Below are 27,738 nucleotides of genomic sequence, written 5' to 3'. Positions count from 1 at the left end.
AAGCAACGACACAATTAGTGTATTGATCATCTTCCCGCACCGTCTCCCTCCTCCTGCACGGCCCGTGGCTGGGACACGGTGAAACACTGCATGATCTCGTACTGCTGCCGGGCCTCCTGGTTCTCAGAGTCCATCTCATCGGGTGGCCTCTTCAGCATGCGGCAGTTGAAGGTGCGGCTGTTCCTTCGGCCTGCTTCCTGAGGCCATGGCACACCGTTAACTGTACTCACACAATTGGGGTGGGGGGGTTGGAGGGAATGAATTAATGGAATGACCAAGCTTTGAGATTTCATACTTTGTCTAGCGGTCCTTGAAAGCACCACAGTTGCTGTGAGATGCAAAAGTGAAAGATATATTAGGGATGGTCAAGACGTTGTGCGACAGAGTACAATGAAACGTAATACAAAAGTACCAAAAATGGAGAACAGTTCCGTTTCCATCATCATTCCGAGGTTGAACCTGGATTGTGTATTTAGCTTGTTAGCTTCCATTCATAGTGAACAATGGACATAAGATATATATGGTAAACAATGGCAATTGTGGACAGAAGAGGAGGGTTCTGGAGCACGTTTATTGCAAATGCGGATCCAAAATTGAAGCAGAACGTAACAGGAGGGAGCCGTGTGTTAAAAATAGCCATTTTATGGCCGCTGGTAGGCGTGTGATAAAAACGGCGTATTTTGACAGACCTCTCACTCACTGTCCGTCCAGCCTTGAGAACTTCTTAAAAGCGCTCACTTGAAATTCCTTCCTCCCTCCCTTTCCTGCACAGCTCCGGGTTGCGCTTTAGCTAGAGTATTTGCCATCAATAAAGCACCTTAATGATCTGACTGTACACTCGCTCACTCTGCTGCCAAAAGCCATTTGCTTATTTGCCTGCCTAATAGCTTTCCTCTGCACGGAAACTGTCACACTCGGAAAGGCTAATTAGCTAATAAATAAGCATCGTGGGGGAGCGGTAGACATCGCTTTACAGGTATGTTTACATGGCCTAGTAAAAATGGAAAAAAAGATTATTTTACAGTTCTTGACGACACCGCCCTGTCAAAACACGAGAAGGCAGTGGTACACACGCCAGGCCAGTAGGTCGCCTACGCAGGCTTTTTGCCTCACACTCACCCAGACTTTTGGGCAGCAGATTGCGGACAAACTCGTTGTGGTCTCCCACGTGAAGGATGCTGTAGACGCTGGAGGCCATAAGCTCCTCCTGCGTGTATCCCAGGTAACTCATCACGTTCTCGGAGACAAAGACGATGCGTCCCTCCCGGTTGACCACAAAGAAAAAGCCATCCAAGGCCTGGGAGTGAGGAAGAGCGAGTGAGGAAGAGCGTGTCCTTTCAGGAGCCCCGCAGTCAAAGGACGGATGCTCACCTCTAGCAGCATGGGCCCCAGGGCCTCCTTCTCCAGCAGGCCCTGGCTACTGGAGGAGATGTCGCTTTTCTGCACCTCATCATCCGAAGAACGAAGAGCCGATTTCTCTGTGGAGGAGATACACACACGGTGTCACAAATCGGCAAACACAAAGCGCTCCACAGGAAGTTAGTGCTCTCTCACCCTGCTCGCGTCGTTTCATCTGCTGGATCTGCTCTACGGTGCTCTTGAGGATGTGGCACTTGTCGGGCTTGACGCTGAGACTGGCGATGTCGCCCATGTTGGAGGAGAGCAGCTCGGCCAGCTCGCAGATGTAGCGACACTCCAGCTCTCGTCTCCGCTTCTCCAGACTGCAGAGAAAAGGGGCGAGTTTGGGATACATCACACTGCAAATCCAGGTGGCTAATTGCCATGTGACGCTTATATCCGGGCCTGTTTCCACCTTGGCTTGGGGGAGACCTTGGGGGAGACCTTGGGGGTGCCAATGAATGGCATTCTTGTTAGAGGAATTTTCCACAACCCTTATGTGAGACATGGCCACATGTCTTTCTCTTTACTTTACTTTTGTGGCTCTTGGCGGGGGCGGCGCCAGTCGGAGTGGCCGAGCGATGGTGGTTGAGGGACTTTGGGGCACATTAAATAATTACTGTTGCGTGAGGAGGCACATCACCGTCATTCTCCCTCTCCCTGTCGCTGAACCAAAGCCTCTATGAAGTCACGTCACCATGGTAACAAACTGCCACAAGAGATAGTTAGCCCTCCACACGGCTAACGTTGTGTTAGTAAGGTACATTCACTTTAACCTCGCTGATACCTTAAGTTGACCTTGCACATCAGTAAGTGGATGGAAGTAAGTCATGGAGGTACTCTAATTATTAGAGTGACAGACAACAACAGGAACAATATCGCTGCAGCTTGGTGAATATGCAGGTCACATGATATAAATGGAACATTGTTGGTGCTTTTTCAGAAGGCTGTCTAGCTGCCTCCTTTTATCCGCTTTTAGATCTTGAGAACATACAGAAAAGAGAAAGACGTGTGTGTTGGTGTCTCACATAAGGGTTGTGGATGATGGCCAAACGTTTCCTTGAACTAAGCAGCTCAATAAATGTCAGCTTGTTGTTTGCAGTCACGATGCGCAGGAAAAGTGAATTTTGCCCATCGTATTTCTCTTTTCTAACAGCTTGCACTTCTGGCTATAAAAATCCCAAAAACACCAAAAATGTTAGATTTTCATGACGTGCTTCACCTGCGAGTTTGGACAAATGAATGCTAGGTCATGCCTTGCGCAGGTATACCAGAACGTTCTATAAATAAGATGAAAAGTGAGTCAACTTTGGGACTCCACATGCCACCAACTGAAGCCGTGGATAGCGGCAAGGAAGATTCGGCTCCATGCTCTTTAGCCATCTTTTCCCTGGGAGCTATGCTGAATTTAGCATTAAGTCTCGTGCTGAAAGATACGGCCGGCCCAGTGAGAGCGGACATTTTATTGTGCTCTTATTTGATCAATGAAACCTTTAGCACTAGTGCTACATGCTAACGCTAAGAGAACGGCTTAGTGATTGACTACACGGATCTGTGATGGAAGTAGTGTGGAAGTACAGGCTCTATGAAATCAATGCACCCAGGAAGGAGGTTCCAATAATGCTTCAAATGAAGTAAATAGCAGAAGTATTACAAGTCATCATGAACGTACCTGTCACTACATGCTCACAGCATGGACAGAAAATGATAAAACGCTATTGGAGGGGTTTTAGAGGTGTTTTAATAGACAGTTTTAAGGCGGAATAGAAGAATCCCACTGCATTGTATTATTAGTGTTTATAATAGATCCATGTGTTCCTGTCCCACATTAAGGATTGTGGATGATGTGCTCTTTTCCTTTAAAGTGCTTTTATCGCCACTCTACCAGGGTGCAGACTTGTGAACTGTATGTGGAAGTGCATTTTGTAGCCTTTAAGCACTAGACATGTGTTAGCACATAGAGGCCTCCTTTTAATAATGGCTTCGCTTGAACTCATTTTCACCAGCCACTTTTAAAACCACATATGAGATCCTTTAACGCTGGTCTCCATGCGCCCCACTAACACTCTCAGAGTAAGAGCAAGTATGTGGTAAACATGAAAAAAAGAAAACTCTGTGTGTGTGTGTGCGGGCGTGCAACGACAACAGCAAAAGTAGGTCAGTGCATTGGTCGGCCAGAACACAGGCGTGGTGGCCTAGAGAGGGAGAAGTGGAGGGAGTTTGGGGGTGGAGGAAGGGGAGGATGCAGTGTGAGCGTGCAGGTCAGTTGTTGCTTTGGAAATACGAGCCGGGACGTTACATCAGCTTACATCAGCTATTGCGCCTTAAAAGGCTCACTCTCTTCTATTCTATAGGCTCTATGCGTGCATGTGTGTGTGCGTGTGTGTCCTCGCTTCCACCTCAAAGCTCCAGCTAACCTACTGCTAACCCGTGATCTGAAAGCAGAGGATTTGCTCCTCTTTGCTCCTCCGGTGTCCGCCACAGCTCCAACACATGTTGTTAAACACGGAGCCAGCCTGCCTGCCTGCCTGCCAGCTCTCAGGGAGCGCGCACACACACGCATGCACACGCACACACTAAAGTGGATCATCAACCTTTTTTCCCTCCGAAGGAGCAACAGGTTGAGGAAGAGCTACACGTAGCCTGGGGGCCACATTTCATCGCTTAAACTGACTTGTGATTTCTGCATTAGTGAATCCTTCAGGCTCCAGTCGAGCACTTTCATGACCACATTTGTGGTGTGTGCAGTCAAGCTAAGTTGTGAGTTAAGTGGGAGTTACATCCCCACGTACGTGTTACCACACGCGCGGGCCCCGCAATTTGGGGGAAAATTTGTTGGCCGTGACCAGGAGAACCAGAGTGTACCGCGGGAGAAGCCGCCCGCCCTGGCCGTGCAAGGTGCATTCATGTTGGATGGGCTATGCATCCACGGAGGTGGGGAGACCCTCAGTGCACAGCTGGTGGACCACAATGTACTTTTAAACTTGCGACACACTCACTCCTCCCCTTGCGAGCTGGCTGCGTGCACGCAGAAAATAATCTGCATCCCTGTTTTCTTCGTACGGGCTTCGCGTGCTGTCTGCGGGTTTGGAAATTCATGCATGTCTCTTGCTATTTTAGGATCAAGTACGGCAGGATGTAACTCCTCCCCTTTAAAGTCAAAGAAGGGTGCAGGTTGAGCAAATGTACAGTGTTTTTGAAGGCATCATCACAAACAGCAAAGACAATATCTTTGTGTTTTTACCTTTGCGCGGACGTGTCGCATGGCGAGCCCTTCCTCTTGCGTGACTCTGCCGTGTCAGGGTCAAGGGGGCTTTCCCCGACTGCACTCATTTTCAGCTTAACTGACCTGCCATGGGGAAACAGTGAGAGAAAAAGAAACACTTAGCGCACACACATAAATCATTAATATTATCATGATTTTAAGACCCCCCCATTGTCTTAGTCTGCCTGAAAGACGCTATAACAGCTATTTCTGCTGTTCACCATGGGAGGTCCCAGAGGGACACTTGACTTTCTGGATGAAAATGAATCAATGCACGCTCGCTCACGCCACAGTACATTCCTGCACACGTTGAAAGACAAGTTTTAAAAAGTCAATTATTCATGGGATTGCTCCTCCTGTGAGCTGAGTGCCAGTGCCAGTTTGAATCGCATCTTAACCCACGTATCTACACGGGTATCCAATCATCTCACAGCCCTATTAAAGACAGAAGGAATGATCTTGCTGTCAAGCTGTCCACTACAACCACCACACCCCCTAAATGTGGCGTTTTCTGTCTTCTGTTGTCCTACTCATCTTGTCTTCATTCTCGGGGGGGGATCACAGGCTCACGGTGTGCCTCGTCAAACACGAACGTGTTCTCTGTTGGACGGTAACCACGGGTACACCGATTCAACACCTCGCACCAGGTCATGGCAGTAATCACCAAACACCTGGAGGGAATAAAACCTTATCTGCACACCTGTAACGCAGGTCCTGCACCTGATGACCCCACCCTCCCCCTGCCAGTGTGAGGTCCGGTGGAGGGAGGGGATGGAGGGGGGGAGATCAAGACTTGAGCCGCCAAACAGGAAGGAGAAAGCTCGGCATTAATGGAGCAAAGCGCTTGCAAATCCACTCAGACGTCTCCGGTGGCGTTCCGTTACAAACGCCTGCCATTGCCATTGCCTGTCCCCCCCCTCCGCTCCCAGTCTTTGTTAGCTCCTCCCGAGACCGGCACTGATCCCCTCCTGCTTGCAAACAGACCAGGGTGGAGCAATGTACATATGGCCAGTGCGAGCAAGGACAAGGAGGAAGAGACCACCTGATACATGGTGGGGAGTTGATGGAAGCCGAACCCCCCCCCCCCCCCCCCACACACACACGCACACACACACTGTCCTTACCAATCTTCCCAGTGTACATTCAGGCTTTCAATAGGGCCTACTTAATTATTTAAGCTCCTTTGGGGCCCTGCATCACGTTGGGATCCTGGCTGGGAATGTGAGGAAACAACATTGTTTCTATGGAGCGCCAAAACACCCCCCTGTTAGCACACACTGACATGCTGCTGATGCTTTTTTGAGGGGGGGACAGCAAAGGCACATGGTTTGAATGCAACACGCTCGTGTCATGTTTGTCCACGTGAGAGATCAGACCTGCTCTCTCACCCGCACTGTTATCAGGCGGCAGGTCACCCAGAAAGCAGAGGTTCAAACCCCACCTGGTGGGACGCTTCACCCACCTTGCCTCCAGTGCCAAATGTGAATTTATGTTTGGTCGGGGAAGAAGCTGTTGGCAGCCACTTTTGCTGACGTCTACCCCAAAGGGAGCGTTGGTTCGGATGGAGCGTACCACCACCAGCGTATCCGACTGCAGAGTGCATGAATAATAGGTTTGGGGTATCTTGACAGGCCCTATATAAAACCCATTCATTGTCATTAGGCTGACTTCCAGCCTTCAGGGCCCGAGAAGCTAGCCCGCAATCCTTCCAGCCTTCAGCACGCTTACATGTGCCTTCAGTGTGCCATCAGGGACAGTAATACTGTAATACAGTGGTACTGCGGTCAGCGTACATGCGGTTAGCATGTTTTTCGGTCAATGAATAAAAATGATACTTCCAGTACAATATGACTGTGTTGTCAATGTATTTTTATCACAGACCATCCTTGTCAGCATAAAGACTATTGATAAAGACTATTGACCAGAAAACCTATTGAATTCCTGAAATTAGAAAAACACCCAGGTGAATCTCACTGCCACATCCTGGCTTTTACCAACACGCCATCACACTTTGAGGCAAGGTGACGTTGATGTTAAATGTTCCCTTAGCTTTCATTCCTCATTTCTATGCCTTTCCAAGTGTTTCCTGCACGTAAAACCATAATTGTGGAACTTTAAAATGAGTGGCTATTAGTTTTGGATTTCCATATTTCTTATTGGAACATGATTTGAGTATGTTTCAGTCAGACCCGTAGCCTGGAACAGATGCATGCTGGCTAAGTATGGAACACACCAACACTAAACATCACAACTGGCTACACTGCACCGTCATTGCAAGGATGCTTCAGCATCACACCAACAGCCTCACAAGTGGCACCCCTCTGTGCTGTGGTGAGATGGTACAGTCCATGAGAAGCTGCTCAGTCACTGTTGCTAAGGGCCCCCCCTCCTCAGATATAGGACATGGCCAACAGAACATACACAGCCTCAGTCAAATGGGGCTACGCTGCACCCACTGACTCCTCGCTCAGAGTGCTCCGGTACAGTGTGAGCACGCTAGCATGCGTTGGGGTCACAGCTATTGCGGCGTGTGGGCACTGCATCGCCAATCAGGTTTAGATGGAGGACATGTTGTCCTGCTCATACAAAAGTCAAAAGTCACTCATAAGCTGCAGCAGGACGCCGTGTATTAGCATGGACTCAACCTTACCACTACGGTTATGACATCATGAACATGTCACGCATTCTTTTCTCATTTTCTCTCAACATTTGTGGAAAGCCAATGAAGCCATCTGTTTTGATTCCCTCATTCTCAATTCTGATGCAACGTTACTTAACCAGACCAGTGTAAGGCCCGCCTGTCTACGTCTATTATTCAGATAGCACATGAGGAGGTTTCCCTTTTTGAGAGGCTTTTAGCTGACAGCGAGCACACGTTGAGAGAAATACACTTTCCTCTTCGAATGTAACACAATGGGGAAAATGGCGATGCAACCACTTTGGAACTTGGCAGATACGTATGTAGTTCCACTCCAGTCCTGTGGGTGGCAGTAATGGCAGTGCCTTGTGTAAACCTCACACTTTAAAAAGCTATTTTCATAACCATATGGAACAAAAGCTTACTATTATTAAAAAAGGGCTAGGTATAAATCAAACAAAACAGATCCATTCTATAAACCTTTCTAGCCACGACTGTGCAGTGTTCTTATTGAAGTGTACGGATGGAAGTATTCCATTTGTCACACAGTCGTAGCCTTACACACAAACAATGAAACAAAACAACTTGAGCATGAGTTCCGCTGAATGGAAATCATGAAAGACGACGGGAAAATAAACGTATGCGATCGATATCTTGGTGCCAGGACACACACACCCACAACAACCTTGATCGTGTAGCTGCTGCAGCGCTGTTATTTGTGTAAAGACGTGGAACGGGTGTTTACGATCCATATGCTGTTTAAACATCAGGAACAATGTATAGCCTTCAGGCAGGAATATTGATTTTGGTGTGTCAAACCTGCAGCGGCCTGACCAAGGGAGTGGGTGCATTAACAGGCTAAAACAAATGAAGGAATATGTCTCCAAACAGATCAATAAACAAGAGATTCTTATTTATGACACCATCCATTTAAGTTGTTAAGAGTCTCTCTTCTTGCTGCCGCTCCTCATTTATTCACACGTTCTTCCCGACACGTTCTCTGGCAGACTGATAATTCCACATGAATATTCATCACTTATGTAACACGGCTGGTCTCTGGTGTGCGTGCGTGCATGTGTGTCCTCCATTGAACCCCTGAGAGGCGGCGGGAGGCGGCACCCGTCATGCCGCCGTCTTCACGGGACGAGATTAACGTGAGGGAAGAACGCTTGAGCTTTCTTCTCTCTGGGAAGTGTTGAAGATCGAATTGGCGGGCTATTAAGAGGAGCTGGGACGATGACGACCGCCATCTATACGCTTGGTTTTCCAACAGAGGACAACTCTCACAAAGGCACATCCATCTATTTTCTCTGCCGCTTATCCTAAAGAGGATCGTGGGTATGCCGGAGACAAAGGCGGATCTCCATGAATATTTTGGAAAGTTAATTTATTTCAGTCGTTCTGTTGAAAAAGGGAATGATTTCAGGAACGTATAGTATTTCTTAGACTCCCAATCATTTTTATGATCATAGTTATAGCTAATTAAAAACCACAACTCCGCATTTCCTGTAATTGAGCCACTACTTTTTCCTCATGCCTTGAATCCTGTGGCTTGTAGAGCTATGGCGAAAACATACATTTCCCATGATGCATAGAGTTCAGCTTCAGGGCGTAGTGACACAGTTGTACGGATAATGAAGTCTTATGCTGCCATCTCTGACACATCTTGAAGGCATAGTTGGGATTTTTGACGTGAAGTTGTATGACATCCCCATCGGCTAACATATACAAGTTCATATTTCACAACATCAAACTACTTTGAAGATAAATAATGACAACACAACATAAGACAACATGCAGTCTTTAAACAATGGCCCTGTGTGAAAAAGTACGTATGGATGCCAGTATCAGTATATGAGCCTGTTGACTTGGTATCAGATTGACAATAACATCTGCAGTATCACCCTGCTCTACTCCTTAGCTTGTATAGCTGGTGGGTAAAACTTGACTGGCTCCGCCCACACCACCCGCCAGGCTGTCGGGTACCTACGTGGTCTAGGTCTCCAGGGGCCGAGTCATGTGGTGGCCGGCCGTGTCCAGGGCGCACAGCTGAGACGAGGCAAGAAGGTGAGACAGGGAGAGCTTGTCGTAGACGGGGTGGAGCGGAGGAGGCAGGCTTATGGCTCCGTGGTCGCTCCGTCACATGGCATTATCACAGGCGCAGCGGGGAAGCCTGCACCTGCAGGAAAGCCAACAGCGTCATCAAGCGCACATCATTCTGTATGAAAAAACACACTTTCTCCAACGACAAGCAGACATTTTCAGAATCCCCGGCAAACGACATAGCTATCTTAGCTCGCTCATGCCCGGTTCTCTCGTACATTGCTTGAAATGCTGCCACATTTCCTCAACACGCAGTCACCGGAATCGATGCCTCCGTGGCTCTTTATTAAGCTAATTACCGCAGGCGAGGGCTGTAATTACTATTTTATGCAGCCCATAATGACGGTGCTTTCTATCAAACTCAACTTAATGGAATCTGTCTGAGCTATTGTTTGTGTACGCATGGAGCTCCGTCGTGGATATCTTCAATACAACAACCTGGCTGGGTGACTTCAAGGCACTGTTGTGCTATTCTTAGTATTTCATTACAATCAAATTATTTGATTCTCTCATTGATTTCATTAAATACAAGAACTGCAATTAGGATAAAGAGTAACATGCTTCTAACATGTAGGCTCCGTCATATTGCACCACCATGTCTCCTGGAATACAATTACATGAATAAAAATTGCCACCCTGCACTCCATTAAACCAATCTAGTGTGGTTAATACAAAAGCGAGGCTTTTGTCGGTGACGTCAGGCTGCCATCATGACCGTTGGATAATGCGGTTAGTCAAGAAGACGCGCTGGCATCAATAACGGGACGTTGAAAAGCCTTCCTGTAAAGCGGCAGGACAATTTATTGAATTTCCGGAACATACGCCATGCTAGTCTCGACGTGCACGCGCTACACACGCCGTGTACTCATCTGTGGCGTGTCAATCTGCATCAGCAACAAGGTCAATAATTATGTTAACATTTATTGATACTGTCACGGATGCAATTGTTTTTGGAATCCCCTCAGCAGTACTATGACACCCCCCGCTGTACTGTGACATAGTGTCCTTAAAACCAACTGATGCACCAACCAACGCGACACCCATGGAATTTATCAAGTGAAAAACATGACCCGCTCACTCACTCCATGATGCATTCATGCACATGATTAACGACACGTCAAAGAAAAGACAAGTGATTATAAGGTTCTACCCCGAGCTGATGAGCCTGATAGCTTGACCACCAAGGCTGGCTGGGGTTTGGGGGAGTGGAGCGGCAGTGTCTAATACAATTTATCGCATGTGTGAATAAAAATTGCAACTTTATAAAACATCTTCCCTCTGTTTGATTTAAGATTTTCTCTTTTCTAAGATTTTCTCATGGGATACACATTAAGTTACTAGTTATTTCTTATACATCAAGAGACAGAGCTACATTGAGGAGTCGATATTTTCCACTGCCTAGCATTCCAATCCAGTCAATTCAACGCCTTCCTTGCACACATTCTATTAGTGTATTGTTGCCTTGTTGCTCCTCTGTCATCTCACTCTGCCCATTCATTTCTAACTGAGGGAAAGAAAGTCACAAAGCCAAGGCACTCCATTCTTCTTCTTAGCTCGCTGTGTGTGTGTGCAGGAGTGTCACTGCCTCATACCAAAGTGGAGGGGGGGTGGGTGTGGGGGCGGACCACAACAACAATAACAACAACACAGCAGCTGGGCTCCGAGAGGCCATCAGTTTAAGCACCGGCACGTCCCGCTGCATGGTATTGAAGATGACCTCTACCATTCTGAAAGCCGTCAATAGATGTCACGATCATCAATAAATCAATTCATCGCACGATAAGTAAAAATGAACGTGACCATTTTGCCGGCCTGGATATATCTACATGTGTATGAGTGTTCTCTACCAAACAGGCTGCATGACATCTTTGTCAACACCTGTACGTTGGCTCTGTAGTGGAATGAACGGAGGGAGTGAACCCTCCTGTCAGTCATTCAGTATTTGTCCCAGTGGGGGGGTAAAGACGGCTTGCTAAAATGCTGCAGCCTGTGCAGTTTTCTTCCCAACTGGGTAAAAAACCAGAAACTTGATACTCAATTTTTATCTTTTTTCTAGCTTTATCTAGCTTTTTATTGGAGTGCGTTTTTGTCTTCACAGAGACTAGTCTATTTCTTATTGTTTTGGGTTATGATTGTTATTTATTGGTTTTTTTTTAGTCTTTATGTATTAGGTTTAGTTTATTCTAAACATTCCAATTACCATGTTAATACTGAGAAATTCAAGTTTATTGCATTTGATACGGTGCACTCACATCACGCCATATTTTAGTATTACATTCGTGAAAAATGGTTTCAAATTTATGTTGACAATAGGGTTCGGTGCCATATTTTAAGCCGGCGAAATGATCAAGTTCATTTTTATTTGTGTACTTCAGTCATTTATTATTGTTTTTTCCGAACAAGAAATCTTGTCACGTTTTAATCTTTTGAGATCTTGAGACACGAAATTTTGTGACACCCTTACTTAAAGATGCAAAAAAATGTTTGAAGAAACCCAACACAAACCTGGGATGACATTTAAAGACAGAAGGGGATTCACGCATCAGCGGAATCCAGTGCAGCCATCGAAAGGCACACATGTTTCTGCAAGGTATAAATCAGGGGTGCTCACACTTTTTCAGCATGCGAGCTACTTTTAAAATGACCGAGTCAAAATGATCTACCCACTACAAAAATGCAAAACATCTATTTATTTTCAAATGTATTGAGGATTATTTGTACGTACAATGTATGTTGATGTACCTTACATAACCAAATGAGCCAATATTGCAAAACACACATAATTAACAATTAACATTTTTTGTAATTACCTGAGTTTACTTTGATGACTTGCACTGAATTGAATCAGCCAGGGATGCATAGTCCGGACAGTAGCTGCTGATAGCCAGGTTAGCCAGGCAAACGCACTTCGAAAAAGACATTGTGAAAAAAAAAAGTCCACCTCCCATTCCGTATGGAAGTGATATGTTTTTGCCTTTTTACTTGGTCCAGCTACTTCACTCATTTTAGTGACCATAAACTTTATCGAGGGCTTAAAATCTGACGCAATTCGCCGACTAGCTTAGCACTTTGCATCGTTGTTTACGCATGAGCGGTGACCTAAAGGTCAAAATTCAGTTGTCATCTGATTGGTTGTCCTGTATGTCAATCAAGTAACGGGGATGGATGATAGGCTGACATCGTAAGTTCTGCTGCACTTAGAGACGTTGTTTGATTTGATTGGTCACCCGAAGGGCAACATTCAGTTGTCATCTGAATGGCTGCCCTGTATATCAAGCAAGTGACGGCATTGATGCTAGGATGATATTTTTTTAATGTCACGCCACGATCGACCAGTACCACCCCCGCGATCGACCGGTAGATCGCGATCGACTTAATGAGCACCCCTGGTATAAATAATACAGTGAGGGAATCTATGGCGGGTTCATACGAGGCCTCTGTAGCCTACGGTTACGTCATTGCAACTCATGCCATTTTCACTCAAATATTGCAATAATTCCAATTTAAAAACATTTCAATCAGCACATCAATTAACCACATTAATTAACCCATTAAGAAAAACTCATTTTGCCGACCACCGTATATCGACATCTCAATGTGCAGGTTGGATGACAGGAGAGTTCACTTAACAACTGAGGGTGTTGGTTTTAATAGCGTTTTATAACAAACGGAGGGAGTGAACCTTCCATTGTGAGTGTGCAATGACATAGAAAGTGAAAATCAAAAAAAACGAAACGGTCAGCGTCAACAGGCTACATCCCAGGCGGCGTCTGTAAATCTCAAAAGGATCCAAATGACGACCGGTGAGCAGGCTCGCGTGGACCCAGAGGAGGATCGACTTTAAAACAAATCTCACATGCCGCCTGCCCCCTTCCTGTTTGCAGAGATTAGTGTAGAGGAATTCCACAGCAGATATCGCTTACCCACTCAAGTTCCCTCAGTGCAGCTTTTTGGTCCAAGCAGATAAAGCATTGCCTCGGGTGCGAAGAGACTTGCAAACTTTTTGGCCCAAATCCCTGAACCCAGCATTGCTTATCTGACTCCATTCTCGCCTTCAGAGGCCCTCGCTTTCACCCCCGGTCAGACAGCATGCAGCAAACCAGCTGGGTTTATGCTGTGTCCCACAACACATGCCATCAACGCAGCCATCTTCATCGCACACAGAATGATGGACAGGCGATGGCGTACACTGACACAAAGGCAGAGAATGTAACGCTGAACCATTTGTGAGGTATGATATTTCTGTAGAGTCGTTACTGTGATGCAAATGTATTACTCTTTTGAACGCATATTGTTTTGAGAAATCCAGCTCTTTACGTCACAGAAATCTGACAAGGACTGGGCTGACAGGACCAAGTGGGAGGGTAAGTCCCTGATGATGCACTACACTGCTGATGGGGATGTCATACCACATCTAGTATCTTTGCTGTTGTTCCAAGGAGCTACAGATCAAAGTCTTATGCATCTCATGTGTGAATTTCAGACTTGTAGGTAGGGCTGGGCGATATGGACAAAAACTCATATCCCGATATATTTAGGTTGACTATCGGTACAGGATATACATCCAAATATTTTTTCCACAAAGTGAGTTTACACAAAAGTAAAAGCCAAATATGTATTCAAAGTTTTATTAAAATGTAAACAATCTTGCCGAAATAAAATAGTATATTCTCAGTTCTACAAATAAGTATAGACAAACTTCAGTATAATGTTTAATCAAAACCCTCCAAGAAACACCAATTATTATTGTAGCAGCTAAAACGAAGGACTACTTTTCTGGTGTTATAACGCAATGCATCGCACACCTACAGAGAGGAAACGGGCCCACTCCAAAACAATGTGATAGGACCAACTTGTACTGACTGGGAAACAAGAACAATGTAAGCGTATGAGCAGACAACCAAATTACATTCACGTATTAGCCTACATTCCATGTGTTCATTCTATACGGCAAGATGCGGCATTCTAACGAAGTCCGTCGTTATTAGTGGTTGCTTTCTATGTTGCTGCTGTTGACGGGAGAAGCGTTAGTTCCGATCTATGTGCTCTGTGAAATCAATGCGCCCAGGAAAGGAAAGATAAAAGGGCCAAAATACAACAAAATACTGCATGTAGATAAAACCACCAGGAGGTTGTTTTTTTAGGGCTTTGTAGTGGAAATCGGTGTGTGTCATTACGTGCATTGCTAGCTCCCTCATGCTAACCTTGGTTCTCTCCAGAACGCAAAGGGAAGGGAAGGACGTGTGTTCATGTTTCACATAAGTGTTGTGGATGATTCCAACAAAAGTGCACTTTTCCTTTGACCTTCAACTCTTCCATCGCAGGTGATTTACTAGTGTCGTATACGATGTGATTTAAAACCATCTTGGAACATCAATCATTGTAATACCAGCTTCAGACACAAAAGCACAAAGAAAACTGCGGCATCGCTGGCAGATCAGAGCACTTAGTATGCGCCCAAACAGATTGGCTGCGATATGCAAGGGACGTGGTCGCTATGATATTATAGGAAGACAAAGCCGTCGTGTCCTCCAAAGCATCTGGCTCAAGTTAACATGTTCATATGCAGGGACAACTCTTTGCAATGCCACGCAGCCGTGTAAACGTGGAATCCAGATACATTTACTATGTTTTGTGCCATTTTCTAGGTGTCAAATTATCAATGGCGCCATCAAAGAGGCGTTTCAAGGTTCCAATGCATGACATTCCATACCGGGTCACTTCACATGGGCTGCACAATATGCAAACAACAATTTGCTGCACCGTTGCTATTTGACACTCCCCCTTTTCAACACGACTGCAAATAGTAATATCACTTATGTAAACCTACATGGCATAGATAAGCGTCACACAAAGCCCCTCTGGTGGTCCGAAAAAGACAGACACGTTGCTTAAGCTGGCACATTCAAACCTGACAGCTTTCTAACTCATGTAAACAATCCTCACTGCTCCGACGGCGCCTCCAGCAGCACTCCCAAAAGGTCACATTTCAGCATAACCCCGGTCTTTAATGCGAAAACCACCGCTATTATCTAACAGCTGCAGCTTGCATAACAATAATCATAACGCTTTGTAATTCTTAATCGCGTTCACTGGAACAGAAGTTTCACTCAGGGCAGAGATTGGAATATTTGGGCATCAATGCTCCCCAGCAAGGTCAATTGACTTGGAAAAAGGTTAGCATTTTTGTCTATTTAGCATTTTGCCTTAAAGATGCAGTTCACCTCAGCTGAACAAGAGTAGCAGGCAGGTGTGCGCCCACACCCGGGGTGCCCTAACTTTTTCCACCAGGGGCTGCATACTGACAAAACTAAGGATGCCGGGGTCACTTACCGTATACATTTTTTAACTAATCCACACAGATATGCTGACATATGGGCTGCATGTCAGTTTTGTGTTATCAATAACAAGCATATTATTATTATTATTTAAGTAATTATTAAGTATGAATGAACGTTTTCTCCTTTTTTTTTACCAGGACTCCAGACTGCAACTAAAATGACACATTGCACGTACATGTTTCATCGACTCGTGCATGTGCAACCACATAAAAGTATGCACTTTGTCTCTAATTAGCATGAGAATGAAAAAGAGTGCGTAAAATGTGAAGCCAATTGACGACAGCTTGTCACAGGCTAAGCCAATCGTTTCCTGCATGTGATCGCTCTCCTTTTGGTCGCATTTTGCCTGTATACTCAAGGAAATACTGCGTTATTATGATATATTATTATTTATTATCACTAAGGGTGTCCCAAGACACCAGACGAGACGATACGATACACAAGACAGGGTGTGCGAGAACAAGACTATACAACATTGTAACATTACTTTTAAAAACAGTACAATGAAAAAATATTAAAATATTTGATAATATATTGGCGACTAGTCTGGGGCGTACCTCTTGCCCCAAGTCAGTAATCAATATATATCATCATAACAGTCATGGTTTATCTGAGCTAAAAAATGGTGATAATATATGGGACCATTTGAAAAGGCTCCTGCATTGTTCTCTGACTGTGAAAATGGACATGCACCAATTGAGCATCATGGGAGGCGTGGTTGCATTATTTAATGACATGTCTTTATTTGAGAGAGTTGCTGCAGGTTTAACTTCTCTGGGTTGTTTTGCTGTGTTTCTATTCACCTCTCTCACAAACAGTTATCGTTTACAATTGACGAGGAGCGATCACATGACTGTGCCAGTTTAACTGATCTGTTTCCGGCCATGTTTTGACCAGCCTTGATGATGAGGACCAAAAGGAGGTCAAGTCTCAGGTAAAATCAGAGGCAGCGACACCTTTCGGGGGTGCTTACGTAAGGGTTTTGAATAATGTTCCGTTGGCAAAGAAAGACCAACGTGTTCGATTCAACGTGCACGGCGCGAGCATGCCAACGCGCTGTCAGGCACGGTGGTGATCGCGCACGCACACGCGCACGGCAGCCAGGCAGGCAGCGACGTGAGGCCGCGCCGCAGCGGCCGGGTCCCGTCGCGGTTTGACCGGACGCACGCTGTCATCAACAAGGCACCGCGACGCCGCTCGATTGGCTTACCTGCTTTTTACGTGCCGCTCCCTGGCCGAACAAACCTCCCGGCGGGCTCCTGCCGCTCCTCGGTTACATCCCACAAATCGTAGCCGCCTCCCGCTGGGCGTCCGACACTACCAGCTAGCGGAGTTAGCAACGCAGCTAAGTTAACTTGCTGCTTTTAGTAGCCGCTGCTGTAAGTTTACATCGGTAACTTTGTGCTCGGCGGCAGCGTCCGCCGACACATGCATCCACGCACGTCACGCAGAATGTGAGCACACGTTGGCGTGTCGTTGCCAGCTGGCTGGCTAACAACTTCACATCGGCGTGTGTTGACAAACAAGCCTGCGTGGAGGAGGTGCGGGGAGGGGGGAATCACACACGACTTGAAGCCTCAACGTCAGGCTGCTAGCAGGCTAACCTAGCATGCTAGCCAGCCTGGCTAATCCACACCGCCTTCGTCCAGGTATCCCCGTCCGACTGGGAGTCCTCTCGGTGGCGGCTGCCGCTGCTGGTGGATTCGGTGGTGGGGGGGCTCGGCGTGTCACTCGCGAGCGCTCCGTGCGTGGCGAAGACGGCGCGGTGGCGTTCGCGTAGTCAAGTTGTCGTATCGCTCTCCTCTCTCCGCCATTTTCAGCCTCTCAACACAAACAAACAGGGCTGCTCGGGGGCGCGCCGTGCGTGAGTGCGCGTCCTGGGGGGGTTGAGCGCGCACGACGAGGAGATGTGCATTTTGTAAACAATGCACATATATTGTATCAATCATATGTATGTATATATATGTATGTGTGTGTGTATATTTAAATGTACTATATATGTGTATTTAAATGTATATATCCATAATAACAGTACATATTCTATCAATATACTGTAAATCTGTATATACATTGTTCCTACAATCATATGTATCAATAAAGTGTCCATCTACGGTATGTAGATATAATAATATGATCTGCCTACAGCGATAGACGATATAAGAGCAAGTATGAGGCATGATTGTATAATGGGGTTTGGTATTCATTAGTATTGCTTTAGAATTTGATGTTTGGAGGGCAGTTCGGGATGCCATGTCAATGTCGTGAGGGGAAAATCTCCAGACAAGTCCCACTTTGCCAGGAAGAGAATCCCGACCAGTGGCGCTTGGATTTACGGTGTGAAAGATGCAGGCCTTATTCAAAGTATGCTAATGACTTTTCATTTGCTGCCATTGTGCTCCACTTGGCTGGAGGCCCAGACGTGTTGGTGCTTTGACACCACCGGACAGTTCAGTCAAAGATGAGCATCACCATCAACGACGTCAAGTATTACTACCCGATACACGGCACATCATTGTACTGGCAAACATATCAACTATCCATAAGCGACGCCATAAAAAGCAAGTGTTTGGGGACACGTGGAACAGTTTAGTCTAATGACGTCAAAGGGAGACGATTGGGAGATCTCACACACGCCTTGTGCCACCCTTTACCCAAACAACAAAGTCCCAGCTGTTGCTGGAGGCCAACCTTTACATTTGGCCCTGAGGAAGGTGTTGGCCATTACGGTGTGTGCTCTCTAGGGGGCAGTAGAGCAGGATCTTGGCCATACAGGATGTGACATCATGTACAAATAACACTTCTAATCCATTCACAAAAAAGATGCCCACCTCTGATTTGCTATTAATTAAAAACTATTAAAAATCGAATTAAAATACTGTATTTGACATGGGCCAGTAAAAAACAGTGAAAACGCAAAAATGGATTGTTTGGAAACAATTGTCACCACAGTAAACAATGTGTTCCAGAGCTGTGAAAAACAATAAGTACATATTCTGAACACTAACTTTGTAACTCTTAATGCGGCATTACGATGTGCTGCATTTAAGCATGCTAGGAAATACTCAACACATGAGAACTCAACTTAAACGTCAATTCTACCTCTGTTTGCGTCGCAATCTGTTCCAGTGTAAAACTGTGGCCACGTTCTAACCTTTATTGAACGTACAGGCAATATTTTACATAACGTTCCTATCTGCTGAAGCCAACAGGCTTGGTGGGCCGCGTGGGAGACCATTTACATCTCATTTCAATCCAGCTGATGCAGAAGAAACCGTTACTGGCTGTCATGTTTGCAGTCCTCTTTGATGGACTCTCTCAAGAGTCGACGTGGTTCACTTGAAAAGCTTGAACTTGCGTAGCAGCGGATGAACCTTCTCTTTGGCGTACGGCCTGAGAGCCAGACAGGTGGGAATGTTCTCCGGCTGCTCGATCCAGAGCTTGTGGGCCACGCCGGCCTGGGTCAGAGACTCTGATAACCCAGAGAGGGCGGCCTCATCTGGAGCCTGGAGAACACGAGTGGAATGACTGAAGGATGATGGTAACTCATTTATTTCTTGAATTTCATTCAAATGTTTAGAATAATTCAAGCTACACTTCTCTGTTATGATGGCAGACGGAGTCATGGTGAGGTGTCTCCACACAGTCACATGGAGTGGTGTGGTGATTAATCATGGTTATTCATTTGACTTTGTAACCATTTGACAGCACAACTGACAACTAAAACAAAATATACAGTATACACATGAGAGGACGATATGTTCCATTTCAGGAAGGAAGTGATATAGTGGCCAAACCTAATGTGAGAAAAGTAATCTACACAATACCAAACTCCTTCCGTAACACAGCCACTTTAACATCACCTACGTTTACCGTAAACTCGTATTGCAAAAGGCTAGCAATTTTCACAACAATTGTGGTCTTCAGACGTAACTTTTTTGTTCGGTTTTAGTTTTAGTGAACAGTTGCCCCGTTTTACTATCCAAATATGGCAAGTTGTATGTTCATACACGTTGTGGCAGGTCCGCATTTAACACTGTAGCTAGCAAACAACTGGCTAGCCAGAAACACTCTAAACCTCTCCTGTAGCAACATTAATCACGCCATATGTCACCGATGTCTTTATATGAATAACAATAGTGTGTGTGAAACTGTATTACGCGGCAAATCCACGTCCAAGTCTTTGAAAGTCCGAGCGCTCTTAAATGTAAAGTTATTGAAACGGAGATCGGAGCACGGCGCCACTCACCGCAAGCACTACTTTGTGCATGGCGTCCAGCTCCGCCAGGTAGAGCTGCGTGTCCCCTTCAGCGTAGTGCAGGTGGATGGCGGCGGTGGCGGCGTGACAGGCTTGCGTTATCACGGCTCCGAGGGGCCAGGACAGCTTGTGGACCAGGTCCGAACGGACCACGACGTACTGGACCAGACGGCCGGGAGACCCGCCAGAAGCCGCCATCATGCTCAGACGGTGGCGTGACGTCAGCGCATGGTGTGTTTATCTTCCGGTTCAAGGATGACTGTTTAGACAAGAGTATGGCTCTGCTGTTCTCTAGTGGTGAACATCATAATTACACTACACAACATCAGCGATGATGATATAAACATCAGTTTGGCCATTTTGGTTAGCTCTTTTAACTACACGAGAGGGTCAAAATCTTAGCAAGAGCTCTCACTTTGATGCACTTTAAAGAAATAATGTCAGGAGTTACAATACTTACAAACAAGAGACGCACAAATAAATGTCACAACAATCATTTATTAAGCATACACATTATAATATAAATATAAAATGCTATTTTTCTTCTTAAAATTGGTGAGACATCATTGTATCTGTGTTGAGACAGACGACCATACAAACAAGGTTTTATTTCGAGTCTACCAAAAAAAATCTGCTGAGGGCCAGGTAAGGTCAGGTCACGGCGCCCCCAGGTCTAGCAAAGCGGCTTTAACGCACAGAGAGCAACGACAATCTCTACCGTAGATATTTCTGGACGAACGCACGTCTACGTCTCACCGGATTCCAAAAACGATGGCAGCATGAACGTGGACTGCAGCGTAAAAATGACAAATGAACATCCAACCTAACGTGATCATTGCCACTGCACTAAGAGAGGAGCTCGAACACAGTGAGACAATGCAGCATCAAATCAGAGCAGAGTGATGACGGCCCGTTTGGTGCTCACTTCACTGACAATCAGTCAACTGAGCCCAAACGTTGGAGTTTTCTAAATGACAGCAAGAAAACAAAAAGTTTCAACATTATTCTCCTTCTTTCTCGGAGTTAAATCAGTGCTGATGTTGTTTTTTTATTTGATTTTACTTTTTTCTTTTTAAAGTTTGGCTGACATGCTGAAAATCCTGGTGTGTTTCTGCAGGTTTGTGTGTTGGCGATCAAAAGGAAAAGTACTGAGCAAACCACTCCTGCCGCTGAGCGTCCGGAAGGTCGATGGCGGCGTCCTTCGTCTCAAGAGGGCTTGAAGGGACAGGGAAAGAAGGGGGGCAAAGTTACTTTGGTATATTTAACTGGCTGCACAGTGGTGGAGTGGTTACCGCACAGGCCACACAGCTCGGAGACCCGGGTTCGATTGCAAATATGATGAAGAGTGTGAATGGTTGTTTGTCTATATGTGCCCTGTGATTGGCTGGCCACCAGTCCAGGGTGTACCCCGCCTCTCGCCCGAATACAGCTGGGATAGGCTCCAGCATACCCACGACCCTCGTGAGGATAAGCGGTAGAAAATGAATGAATGAATGAATTACAATTATTCATTCATTATAACGCACAGATTATAGTCATTTAAATATTGTATTAAATATTGTATTTTTATCAAATGTCTTCTTTTAATTATCTTTATTATTCTAATATTTTATTTTATTATTACTATTTTTAAGTGTTTTTTAATTATTACTATTATGTATTTTTGTTTTGTTTTTTAACTTGCCCTTATAAACTTGACCTTGACCTTAATTTTAACCATAACTATTATAATTATTCTATTTGACTCTAAAACTATGAAGCCATCAATTTTGACTCGAAGGACGCCAGCGTGGGGTGAAGCTGAGTCAGTTCCTAAGTGTAAAAAGAAGCGAAGCACCGATGGCCTTAGAACCAGTCCAGTTGTAATCCTACTATGCTGTTGAATTCAATCAAGTGAGTTGAATGTTTCCTTGGCCTATTTTAAGCATGCGAGGTGCAGCACTCCCCACTAGGGGGCAGCAGAACCCCTTTCAATACCAACGCGACATGTGCTGCAATACTTGGGTCATTCTTGTAGGAGCAGTTAGGTGCTTTATTTCATCATTTTTGGACTTTCCATTAGGTTGTAAAACACCCCTGTACACCAAATTTACCATTTTCTCCTGGATTTGTTTGCTTTGGAAAAAATTAGTGTGCCTTTTCGTCTAAGATGAAAGAGACTTGAGAGCGAAAAGCTGGCAGTGATTTGAAGACGAAAAAGAAGAGCAGAAGGGCTAATGGTGGACTCCAGTGTGAAGGATGGGGGATGCATTCAATGTGACGGCATACTGTCAGTGCTGGGCTGTGTTGGCTTGAGCATGCAGCAGGAAGGATGGATGAAGGATGGATGGTGGATGGATGACGGATGGATGCCACGTATGCTCCCAACCTGCTCACCAATGCGTCATGTGTGTGTGGCCCCGTGGATGGTGCCGTGTGATCATGTGACCTTCCATTGATGGTCTAAGCAGGCCTGTCATGAACTTGCAAGGATGCTAGCTGACACTTTGCTAAAGGTCACGAGTTCACAGCTTGGGCTTTTAGCATGTTAGCTAGCACCGCTCAGCTCTCCATCGTCACGCAGGTGAGTCGATGACGTGACCATGACATCACAGACCATCACGCCAGTACAGTCATAGACGTATGGCACAGCGAGGATGAGCGTGCAAAATGAGGAAATAAGGCAAACTAAAGCAAACATGCTCCATTTTGCATCCCCAAGCCATTCTTTGATGCCTCCTATTCATAAGCGTATCAATCAATGACCCCGCCCATCACGAGCAACCATCCAATCACATCGTAGCAACTGTTAGCGGGCAGAGAGCTGGCTCACGAGCACTTCCTCTTATACAGGAAGTGGATGCTACCACGTGACGTTGGGCATTTCCTGACTTAGGTCAACATTGGCAGCATTCAGGAAACTGGGATTCAAAATACAATATAGTAGAATATATGAATATATTAGAATATATTAGTACAGTATTATAGTATTATTGCTTTATTTGATTCATTTTTATTTAAAAATCTCATCTGATAATCCATCCATCCACCATTCTCTTATCCTCACTAGGGTATGTAGGGGTATGCTGGAGCCTATCCCAGCTGACTTGGGGCAAGAGGCGGGGCCAGACTGGTCACCAGCCAATCACAGGGCATGTAGACAACCATTCACCCTGAGATGATGATGAAATGTACGGTGTATCAAGGGTATGTAGCAGCTAGCATAGCAACATTTCAAGCTACGAGTCGCTCGCGTCCTGGATTTTGAAAGATGCGTCCAAACTCCCAGGTGTCTGGAATGCAACAAGTCAAGCAGAGAAGGCGGGGCTAAAGGTGACCACGCCCCCAGACGGTCTGTCTGACTAATGGAAGCTCTGTGATTGGATGATTGTTCATGGGCCGCCGCCCACGGGGGACCCGAGACGCTCTCACCTCATGAATTTCTTGGGTTCGGTGGGAGGGGTTGGCGGCGGGGGAAGAGGTTTGTTGGCGTTGAGTTCGAGGTGGTGGTGGAGGAGAAGGGGGGAGTGGGGGATGGGCTCGAGGCGGGCGGGCTGGGTCGGGGGCGGCGGCGGCGGTGGCGGCTGCGGAGGCTGGCCGCCCCCGGGGCCCGCCGCGCCCGAGCCGGCTGCCTCCAGAACCCTGAGACTGGCCGAGCTGCCGAATCTGCTCGCCGCCGCTTTCTCATTCTTTCGCTTTTGCTACACAGGAAGACAGGAGGGGGGGGCACGTGGGTCAAGGGGTCAAAACGAAAACACGATGAAGGAAAATCAAAAAGGTCAAACTGAATGAGGTCACAGAAAGGGTCAATGGAGCTGGGAAAGCTGGAAAGGTCGCAAGAAGAGCCTGGCCGAGACAACACAGCAGCGCGCTAACGTGATCATTCCGACTGGGCGCCCGCCCGCCCGCCGTGGGGGGCGTCGCGCCCGCCAGCGATGGCACCAGCAAATGGCTTGGAAAGCAAAGGGAGGCTGTCAGGAAGCTGACGAAGATGACAAATAAAAACAGAGAAATGGCGTGAGCATGCGGCGAAACGATGACACCCCCGAAGTTCCTGGTTCTGACATCAACGCTCCCACGCACCAATCAGGATTTGGCAACAAAGCGGCCACAAAAATGGGCTTTTGGACTCGTATCGCTAGCTTGAACTGTTTTCAGGCAGCGGATGGAGGTGAGAGATGAGATGGCGGCCATGTTTGCCCCTACCTTGATGAGCGGGTTGATGACTCCTACGTTGGGACTGGCGTTGAACACTTTGTTGAAGTTGGTCTCCCGGTTGACCAGCTCCAGCTGGTAGAACTTCTTGTCGTCCTGGTGGGGCGAAGGGAAAGAAACGGATAGTCGACGACAAGGCATCCACAGGTTGACGTTGACTGCCATCTTGTGGTCGCAATGTGATACTACATGTTAGTTAGCCGTAAAACATAATTTTAATAGTGATTTTTTTTTAATTAGTTTTAATTTTAAATGTATGATTACAAATGTTAAATATGAATAGTTTTCATGTTAGTAATAATGTAATTAATAAATAATTGTATTAATGTGAAAATATTAAAATTAATACAAATGAAAATATATGTATTATTTACCTTTTTATACAATTTTCCAAATACAGAAATACTAATATCAATAAAATGTATTTATTTTTAAAAATGTAATAATTTTTTTATGTATTATTTTAAATATGTTTTTTTTATTAGTTATTAGTTTAGTTATTTTGTAATCTGGTCCTTTATAAAAACATGCAGGGCCCTAAGCAGAAAATGAGATTATAAATGATCATTAGTGCAAAATAAAAAAAGAAGAGAATTTGGCATTGGACCCGCACCCGCTGCCTTGACAGGAGCAGCTGGACCATTACACCAGCAGGGTAGCGGCAGTCATTGAGTGTGGCGTTTTTTCCCCTCCTGCCAACTTGGTGCTCTCCATGCCTCATGCACATCTCTTTGCCAATGATGTGCCCCCAAAATGGGGGCGGGGGGGCATGCATCACACGGTGTGTGCTTACCACCAGCTTCTTAACGAGAGATTCCCTCTCAGACACCATGTCCTTCAGCTCGGCGATCATCTGCAGATCTTCAGGACGACTCTCCCTGTTCCTGAACTTCTCCTCTGTTCCTTCCAGCCTGTGCGACAAGACAACACGTGACAAACACGCCAAACAGGCCACACCACCAAAGTCCTGGTCCCGAGCGACGTTCCTCAGGAATGGCACCTTTAGATCCTGCATGTTGTTAAACACGCAGCCTTCCGTTTCCCTGGGCCTCAAACGGCCTCCATGTCATTCCAGCTCAATTTAGTGAGCTCCAATAAGCCCCTATTCTTGCTGCGTCCATTCCAGGAATTACGGTAATGAAACTTCCTTGGGCTTATGCGAGCTTTTCATCAGCTTCAGTGTTCATTTCAGCAGACTGACGGCTTTTTCATCAACGTTTGATCAAGTACTTCCTCATCATAATTATGAACGAGTCGGAAGCTTCAAAGCCCAAATTCTTAAGGCACTTTCCCAATCTTTAAACAGGATTTTCTCATCCTTACACATTCTGGGCGACCCCAGAGAAATCAAAGCTGGTCTAATGACGTTTCACTGTGATCCTTCATCTTATGTATATATATGACCGCTTCATGTCAGCAGGTCTGTCGTGTTTACACCCAATGAACCGCAGCTCCCCACTGCCGCCAGCACTCGTGCACGCCTGTAGGAAAGACACAGTGGCCTTGGCTTGTGTGTTGACTCCTTCTCAGCAGGCCTTTTTACGACTGCTTGTGCTAACATTTGCGTCCCACGCGTGGAGAAAGCGTGTTGGCGCCCCAACAGCAGTTGTTAGCATTGCTCAAGGGAGCAGGGCAGTGGCGGGGAAGGTTAAATAAAGGTGACAGCCCACTATGTAAGGGTTAAGTAAACACACATTAAGCAAGTACTACTAATAAAGCTACTACAGGTACAGGATGTTAAACCTTCTTACAAAGCAAGTGTTGCAAGGCATGCTGGGAAGCAGGAAGCTTTATTCTGTGGAATACTTGATGCAGCCCAGCTTCACCCAGACAATACCTCCAGCGGCCCCCCAGGTAAAATGACTTTGAGACCCCCCCTGATGAGAAGAGGGATGCGTGTACACGTACAGTATCTGCAGGGCGGAGATCTTGTCCTTGAGGACTTCCTGCGCCTTGTTGAAGTCGGACAGCATGTTCTGAGTCTCCCTGTTGTGCGCCATGTTCAGCTCCGACAGTTCCCTCTCGTGACGCTTCAGCAGCTCCTGCTCGTGAGCCCTGCGGACGCAAAATGCCACACATTCAGAGACGCTAATGTTCAACAACACCGCTTGCCACCCTAGAAAACTAGAGATGGCATAGAGTGGAATTGAACTCGGGTCCCCTAGCTGCGAGGCCTGCACATTAACCACTATAACATCGTGCAGCCTGTCTTGGAATCATTTCCTCTTAATGTTTTCATTGGGATAGTCGATTCTTTGATGCAAACGTCTTGTCACGTGTTGCAACGTGGAAGGTCAAAGGTCAAGGAGGCCCCCCATGTGGTGTGGGGCACACCTGCACGGCATCAAATATGTACCCTTCATTGGACGCTGCATGCCACATACGGTGCCAAGTGTACGTACGTGACGAACGGAGAGCAAATAGGAGCGCGGGAAAGGAATAGGCGGCTCGGAGAGAGCGGTGCCCCGCATTGGCGCTGTGCTAAATATAGCCATAAAAAGTGTGCCGATGCAAATGAAAGCAGGGTGAAAGCACCTTTGAGGCTTGGACGTGTGGGAGGAAGGATGTATGGAAATGTCAGGACTGAGGAGAACACGGCGAGAAAACATGGCCGCCCGCCTGTCCTCTTCACGCTCCTCACGGCTTCCTTTTGATCTATTCATCTATTTTTATCCGCGTGGCCGCCATTCAGACACGGCGGTTACGTAACGCAGATGGCAGCGTGCTGCAGGACAGAGGCTGTTGGCCCCGCCCACCACTCGGTCACCTGATCTGCTGGTTGGCCTCGCTGCGGATCTTCAGCACCTCCTTGCCCTTGAGCTCCAGCTCCTTGGTCAGGCTGCTGATGTTCTCGTTGAGGGTGTGGATCTGGTGGTCCAGCTGAGCGATGTGGTTCTTCCTGCGGCTCACCTCCTCGTGGAGCTCGGCCAGGCGGCCCAGCAGCTCGCGCTCCTGCCGGGGAAGCAGGAAGTCAGTGGGTGGGCAGACATACTGACATGGGAGCAAACATGGGAGCTAACATGGGAGCTAACGCTGCCCAGCATGAACGACGCCTGAAGAACGTTGTTTGAGGAAAAGACACAATTTTGGGAAAATGTAAATAAATAATAAATAAATAATACATGAAAAAGTTCTTTATAAATTCCTCCTGCTAGATATCATCAAAATGATGCTAATGAGATGTTGGTTTTCCAAGCAGATGCGGACCCGCTTCCTTTCCCGTACTCTACACAAGAAGTACTTTCCTTGAGCGAGATAGCGAAATCTCAACACACACGGCTCCTGTCTCATTTTGGATGGTCTTTAAAAATAAAAAAGCTTCAATTATTCATGGAATGAGGACATTAGTGAGCTCAGACAAGCGTGGCTAAGAATAGGAAATGAAAATGCTCAGTGGCCACTTCATTAGGTACACAATCTAAAAGGCAGAGCTCGGTCCGGATGGGATGCGGACCCGGTGATGGGCCTTCACGGACCTGTGACCTAGTGAATGGGAGTACTACTATGATAATACTACCATAGAATCATGCCAGGCGTAATGACT

The 27,738-nt window shown here is 46.3% G+C and overlaps 3 protein-coding genes across 12 annotated transcripts in view; all 3 read right to left on the bottom strand.

Annotated features, from left to right (window-relative positions):
- Positions 1-17,588, bottom strand: part of ncoa1 (nuclear receptor coactivator 1) — a 31,577-nt gene extending 13,989 nt beyond the window's left edge. For all 3 annotated transcript variants that reach the window (XM_058069745.1, XM_058069753.1, XM_058069761.1), the window contains exons 1-7: positions 16,956-17,588; positions 9,292-9,480; positions 4,643-4,747; positions 1,555-1,721; positions 1,372-1,478; positions 1,120-1,297; positions 41-220 (exon numbers count right to left, since the gene is read on the bottom strand). In XM_058069745.1, coding sequence (XP_057925728.1) covers positions 41-220; positions 1,120-1,297; positions 1,372-1,478; positions 1,555-1,721; positions 4,643-4,731 — 721 coding nt within the window. In that variant the 5' untranslated portion in view covers positions 4,732-4,747; positions 9,292-9,480; positions 16,956-17,588. The remainder of the gene's footprint in view (positions 1-40; positions 221-1,119; positions 1,298-1,371; positions 1,479-1,554; positions 1,722-4,642; positions 4,748-9,291; positions 9,481-16,955) is intronic.
- A 1,296-nt stretch (positions 17,589-18,884) lies between these two features.
- ptrhd1 (peptidyl-tRNA hydrolase domain containing 1) lies at positions 18,885-20,266 on the bottom strand. Its single transcript, XM_058064412.1, has 2 exons — positions 19,992-20,266; positions 18,885-19,248 (listed from the first exon to the last, which is right to left on the bottom strand). The coding sequence occupies exons 1-2, from the start codon at positions 20,199-20,201 to the stop codon at positions 19,078-19,080; spliced, it is 381 nt and encodes a 126-aa protein (XP_057920395.1). The 5' UTR covers positions 20,202-20,266; the 3' UTR covers positions 18,885-19,077.
- Positions 20,267-20,466: 200 nt separating this feature from the next.
- fam184ab (family with sequence similarity 184 member Ab) overlaps positions 20,467-27,738 on the bottom strand; it is a 31,395-nt gene continuing 24,123 nt past the window's right edge. For 7 of the 8 annotated variants that reach the window (XM_058064291.1, XM_058064330.1, XM_058064297.1 and 4 more), the window contains 6 exons: positions 26,962-27,146; positions 26,103-26,249; positions 24,988-25,105; positions 24,186-24,290; positions 23,412-23,680; positions 20,467-21,215 (listed from right to left, as the gene is read on the bottom strand). In XM_058064291.1, coding sequence (XP_057920274.1) covers positions 21,134-21,215; positions 23,412-23,680; positions 24,186-24,290; positions 24,988-25,105; positions 26,103-26,249; positions 26,962-27,146 — 906 coding nt within the window. In that variant the 3' untranslated portion in view covers positions 20,467-21,133. The remainder of the gene's footprint in view (positions 21,216-23,411; positions 23,681-24,185; positions 24,291-24,987; positions 25,106-26,102; positions 26,250-26,961; positions 27,147-27,738) is intronic. The other variant, XM_058064343.1, reaches the window with a different exon arrangement.

The sequence above is a fragment of the Doryrhamphus excisus genome, chromosome 1 (assembly GCF_030265055.1).
Source record: "Doryrhamphus excisus isolate RoL2022-K1 chromosome 1, RoL_Dexc_1.0, whole genome shotgun sequence".
NCBI lineage: Eukaryota > Metazoa > Chordata > Actinopteri > Syngnathiformes > Syngnathidae > Doryrhamphus > Doryrhamphus excisus.
The sequence above is the reverse complement of the archived record's forward strand: the minus strand, read 5'-3'. Positions and strand labels throughout refer to the sequence as shown.

Excerpts from the sequence above, each read along its gene's own strand:
- ptrhd1 (XM_058064412.1), bottom strand. The coding sequence starts at position 20,201 with ATGATGGCGGCTTCTGGCGGGTCTCCCGGCCGTCTGGTCCAGTACGTC. Across the intron at positions 19,249-19,991 it reads TGCACAAAGTAGTGCTTGCG|GCTCCAGATGAGGCCGCCCT; the intron begins GTGAGTGGCGCC and ends CGTGTTCTCCAG.